The sequence below is a fragment of the Micropterus dolomieu genome, unplaced genomic scaffold (genome assembly GCF_021292245.1).
Source record: "Micropterus dolomieu isolate WLL.071019.BEF.003 ecotype Adirondacks unplaced genomic scaffold, ASM2129224v1 contig_14582, whole genome shotgun sequence".
NCBI lineage: Eukaryota > Metazoa > Chordata > Actinopteri > Centrarchiformes > Centrarchidae > Micropterus > Micropterus dolomieu.
In genome coordinates this window covers 3,229-8,907 of record NW_025743568.1, presented here as the reverse complement: position 1 = coordinate 8,907, position 5,679 = coordinate 3,229, and the positions used below count along the sequence as shown (strand labels likewise).

The 5,679-nt window shown below is 36.7% G+C and overlaps 1 protein-coding gene across 1 annotated transcript in view; it reads left to right on the top strand.

Annotated features, from left to right (window-relative positions):
• The first annotated feature begins 1,086 nt into the window (after window positions 1-1,086).
• The window catches only part of LOC123966931 (myosin heavy chain, fast skeletal muscle-like), a 6,901-nt gene continuing 2,308 nt past the window's right edge, over window positions 1,087-5,679 (top strand). Inside the window, exons 1-10 of the mRNA XM_046043008.1 lie at window positions 1,087-1,953; window positions 2,468-2,690; window positions 2,905-3,048; window positions 3,554-3,710; window positions 3,810-3,837; window positions 3,924-4,035; window positions 4,123-4,215; window positions 4,299-4,362; window positions 4,462-4,560; window positions 4,650-4,753. Of these exons, the coding sequence (XP_045898964.1) occupies window positions 2,487-2,690; window positions 2,905-3,048; window positions 3,554-3,710; window positions 3,810-3,837; window positions 3,924-4,035; window positions 4,123-4,215; window positions 4,299-4,362; window positions 4,462-4,560; window positions 4,650-4,753 (1,005 nt within the window). The 5' untranslated portion in view covers window positions 1,087-1,953; window positions 2,468-2,486. The remainder of the gene's footprint in view (window positions 1,954-2,467; window positions 2,691-2,904; window positions 3,049-3,553; window positions 3,711-3,809; window positions 3,838-3,923; window positions 4,036-4,122; window positions 4,216-4,298; window positions 4,363-4,461; window positions 4,561-4,649; window positions 4,754-5,679) is intronic.

The window sequence follows — 5,679 nt, the reverse complement described above, 5'->3', positions numbered from 1 at the left end:
TCAGCTGCTAAACTTTGTCCTGGGTCAGGCTAAGATGGCCGTGTATGTGAGCAGGAGAAAAAAGGTGGAGACAGATCAAGCCGTCAATGTGAAGATGTTGTTTGTGAAAATGATGAAGTCCAGGTTATTGTTAGATTTCAGTTTTTACAGAGCAAATCAGGACTTAGAAACTTTTTTGTCAGTGTGGGCTCATGGCAGGGTGCTGTGTTCTGTCCAGGCTGATCAGCTGGTGTATGCTGATGTGTTGACGATATAAATGTATTGTGTGTGAGCGAGTAGCGACTAATAAAAGTGTGTTTTGAAAAATCAACAAAAAAAAAAATCTCTCTCTCTCTCACACACACACACACACACACACACACACACACACACACACACACACACACACACACACACACACACACACACACACACACACACACAGTATCAAAATATCCAATTTAAAGCAAAGACCTGATGTAATCAGTATCAGGCTATGAAGGGTAATGGAAAATACTTGTGTGGACACTAAGTCCTCACACCATCTGCTTAAATCAGTACATCTCCTTGAGCCAGCTCGGAAAAGGTCAACATTAGTTAAGAATTTGACTCAAAAATGCCCTAATAAACATTAGCCCTCTCTCAGGACACTTAGAGTCTTTAACAGATGTCACCTCCTTAGTATCAAATGTAGCAACTGGGTGAAGTTATTTTGCCTTGTGTGGAACTTATTTCGGGCCTGATCTCAAACCACCTGCCAAATGTTTTCATATCCATTTATGGAGTTATACAACAGGTGATTGAACATATATGGATAATGCCTCATCATTAATTTTATTACAGAAATATGAGATGTGCCAGAGTCCTGTAACTCTAGACCACAAACATTGGGTCATTTCTAAAAACCAGGCTCTATGTATGTATCTGACATGGCATAAAAACATTAAACAATATAAGCTTAATTAATAAAGTGCTTTGATTTTGATTTATAAGATTAAATAGTGCAAAAAAAAAAGGTATTCTTCAGATATTATTTACACACGTTTCATGAGGTTTTTATGAGAACAATGATGGTTTTGTTAAATTATTATTAATAAACATTCACCATTTATTAATTATTCATCCCCAGACTGAGTTTAACCTTCAAATGTTTATTAAAGATGAATATTATTGTTTAATTAACATGTGTTGACAACTGTCTTATATCAGTGTCATTTAAGGGTGAACTATTTTATATCAGAAATGTCAAATGTGCAAGTGTCCTGCAATTTAATACGAATGGACTTCGGAAGACTTTCCAGAACAACCCCCAAAGCTGCCAATGAATAATAAAAAAAAGATGGTCCTTGTTCACAACATGTTTCAACTTTGATGTCTTTTAAATCAAGAACTATAATTACTGGAATCATAAACAAACCATATTCTGCACTATTAAATCAAGGATACAATTTTGCCATCACTTTCTTGCCTGCATTTGGAGGCAGAAGTGGAGCAACATTTAGAGCAGCAAGTTTGTAACTAACTAAAATAATCTAGGGAAGAAATGCATAAGCACCTCCTTCTTTCTCTCTAAATAATCTGACATTTATGGGTCCTTAAGAAGTCCCTTAAACCTTTTTTTGGTTTACTGGAATGTCTTTATGTTTGAACAAAGCAACTTGTGTTCGAGTACATTTCAGCAATTCTTTGTTTTAAATTTAAACAACCACATTGTGTTGGTCACATCCAAAGTTGCAATCAAATTAAATCAAATAAACCGGTATAACATCATAATGTATGCTGTTTTATTTGTGATTATAGTTAAAACTAAGAGATGTGAAACATGCATACCACCTCCTTAAACACCACTGACACAAAATAAGCAACAGAAAGAATAGAAGCCATGACCATATACCGAGTGTGCTGACCAGTCACTCCCACCCTCTATAAAAGAGGCAGCTCTGGACTTCATGAACTGATAACCTCCCAACACAGGTGAGTGTATTCACTCAGACATCAGTTTGTACTCTTTACGCATTAGTTACTCAAGTTAATATGTTGGTAATTACTTATACTTATTAAGATACATTAGTTGTAGTCTTGCTTAGACAAAATAATTCCAAAACAAATTTTTTGAAATATTCTTAATACATTGAAGACATGGCTTCTTTCAAAAAACACACAATTAATTACCTTGTGTTGATTCTAACACACACATCTCTTTTCATATAAATATTGTAAGTGATGGAGATGGAGGATATTGAACTTTAATGATTCAACTGAATACAGTTAGCATACAGTATATTATTAAATCTAAATACATATTCCCATCATTACCCTCTACTGTTTTCAAATTGACTGAACTTTGTTTTTTAATTATAAGAAGTTATTGTAATCATGTTTAATAACATTTATTATTTATTTATATATATATATATATATATATATATATATTTATATTTATTCATGTTGAAATGTTAAAATTATTCTGGACGCTTCACCTTTTCAGGCTCCACTGAACTGCCACCATGAGCACAGACGCAGAGATGGAGCAGTATGGCCCAGCGGCCGTATACCTCCGAAAACCAGAGAGGGAGAGGATTGAGGCACAAGCCAGTCCTTTTGATGCCAAAACTGCGGTCTTTGTGGCTGATGCAGACGAGATGTACCTCAAGGGTAAACTTGTGAAGAAAGAAGGTGGCAAAGCCACGGTTGACACAGACAGTGGAAAGGTAGGTGATTCATTATTTCTCCCCTCTTTCTGTAGGAGGATGCCATTCTATCCATGAATGTTTACTTAAAACAACATTTTAGTAAAACATTTAGTGAAATGTATGCTTATCCTTGTATTTTAAATTTAGTGATACGGTGAACAACAATGGCGTCCATCTGAATGTTTTATTTGAAATGATTTCTTAGTAAAAATTCACTTTATTTCCGATTCAGACGGTCACTGTAAAAGAGGACGACATCCATCCGAGGAATCCCCCAAAGTATGACAAAATTGAGGACATGGTCATGATGACCCACCTCAATGAGCCTTGTGTGTTGTATAACCTCAAAGAGCGTTATGCCTCATGGATGATGTACGTGAGTTTCCACCACTACCATACAAATTCAATTTGTGTGTACATATGTCTTGGTAATTTGTTCATTCTTAACAGGGCAAAGAGGGGAAATTGGAACATCCTCTGCAGACGTGTATAATTATTACATTATATTGTCAAATAAACACTCAATTTGTGGCACAAAGATTTGATTAACTTGAAAAATAACTAAGTGAGAACAGCAATATAAAAGGTTTGAGGACGCATTGCTACTTGGTGCTTTAATCAGTTTGACGCTACTCTTTTGAGTACATAAAGTACAATATACTATAGAGTTAAGTATTTAGAGTATATAGTTTACATTAGAGAATATTATAGAGCCAAGACAACTGAAATTAAAAATCTGTTTGCTATCCTTCAGCTCCATTGACAGAGGCATGGATGTATCAATACACAGCACACAAGGGAGATTCTTCTTTGTGGTAATTTTCTTAACAACGGGGATGACGTACCCTCTCATGCCTCCTCAATGCTCTCTCCTATTACAGACCTACTCTGGGTTGTTCTGCGTTGTCGTGAATCCCTACAAGTGGCTTCCTGTGTATGATGCTGTAGTTGTGGGAGCATACAGAGGAAAGAAGAGGATTGAGGCACCACCCCACATCTTCTCCATCTCTGACAATGCCTATCAGTTCATGCAAATTGGTAAGATGAATCTTTCTAGTGTTCACATATAAATACACTGATCTTAAACCAAAACGTATTATTGAAATGGAATTCATGTAAAGCATGTATGTATTTCAGATCGTGAGAATCAGTCTGTCCTGATTACGTGAGTATTAAATTAACGATCATGGTAAATCTTTATAAACTTTATGATATGAAGCAGAATCTTGACATTGTGTTTTTGTTCCCCAGTGGAGAATCCGGTGCAGGAAAGACTGTCAACACCAAGTGTGTCATCCAGTACTTTGCAACAATTGCAGCTATTGGAGCTAAGAAGGCTGAGCCAGTAGCTGGCAAAATGCAGGTAAAATTGGTTGTTTAAGATAAACTGTTTGTTAGAGGAAAATTAATTTGAAAGCATCACTCATGTAAGTCAAATTGTCTCATGCAGGGGTCCCTTGAGGACCAAATCGTTGCAGCCAACCCTCTACTAGAGTCCTATGGTAATGCCAAGACTGTGAGGAACGACAACTCCTCTCGTTTTGTAAGTAGTTCAGGAAATATCTTAAAACTTTTGTTACTGCTAAAATACAAAAACTGATTTTTATTAATGATCTTGCATTTTAGGGTAAATTCATCAGGATCCACTTTGGCACGACTGGCAAGCTGGCATCAGCTGATATTGAAACATGTAAGTTTTAACCAAGTCAATGACTCATCTCTGATAAAGTTATACATTATAATGTAATACAGTAATCTTAAAGTTTGTAGTTAAATTTATTCATCTTAGATCTGCTGGAGAAGTCCCGTGTCACCTACCAGTTGTCTGCTGAGAGGAGTTACCATATCTTTTATCAGCTGATGACTGGCCACAAGCCTGAGATCGTGGGTATGTACTACATGAAACTGAAATGTAAATGTAAATGATACAATAAATAACACCAAATAACACTATGTATATCTGTTGTGCTCCTCTAGAGGCTCTTCTGATCACCACCAATCCCTATGACTACCCAATGATCAGTATGGGTCAAATCACTGTCAAAAGCATTGATGATACGGAGGAGTTCATTGCAACAGATGTAAGATGACAATGTAGTTAAATAGACAGTATACTGGGAAAATGTTCTACATACCAATAGCTTTGCTTCATTTACAATGCAGGCAGCAATTGACATCTTGGGCTTCACCAGTGAGGAGAAATTGGGCATCTTCAAGCTGACAGGAGCTGTGATGCATCATGGTAACATTAAATTCAAGCAGAAGCAGCGTGAGGAGCAGGCTGAACCTGATGGCACTGATGGTAATTGCTTAAATAATATATTTTCATCATACAAGTTTTCTAGTGTGTAATTCAGTGTGTACCTAATACTTATTGTCTTTCAGTGGCTGATAAAATCGCTTACCTCATGGGCCTGAACTCAGCTGACATGCTGAAAGCTCTGTGCTACCCAAGAGTCAAGGTCGGAAATGAGATGGTGACCAAAGGTCAAACTGTGCCACAGGTGATAAAAAGAAAATTTGATGTTTGAAAAATTATATGGAAATACTTGCATTTTGGTATGAAAAAGTTATTCAAAGAAATGACCATAATAATATCATTGGTTCTAGGTTTTTCTGTAATTACAGTACAACAGCTTGGAACAACTCTGCATCAACTTCACCAATGAGAAACTGCAACAGTTTTTCAATCACACCATGTTTGTTCTGGAGCAAGAGGAGTACAAGAAAGAAGGCACTGAGTGGGAGTTCATTGACTTCGGTATGGACTTGGCTTCCTGCATCGAGCTTATCGAGAAGGTAAGTAATCTCTCCAGAAGACATGATTTGTTTGTTCATGTGCAAATGTTTACTTCCACAGTTAATCTAATGTAAATTTCTCTTAGCCACTGGGAATCTTCTCCATCCTTGAAGAGGAGTGCATGTTCCCCAAGGCCTCTGACACAACTTTCAAGAACAAGCTGCATGATCAGCATCTTGGCAAGACCAAGGCCTTTGAGAAGCCAAA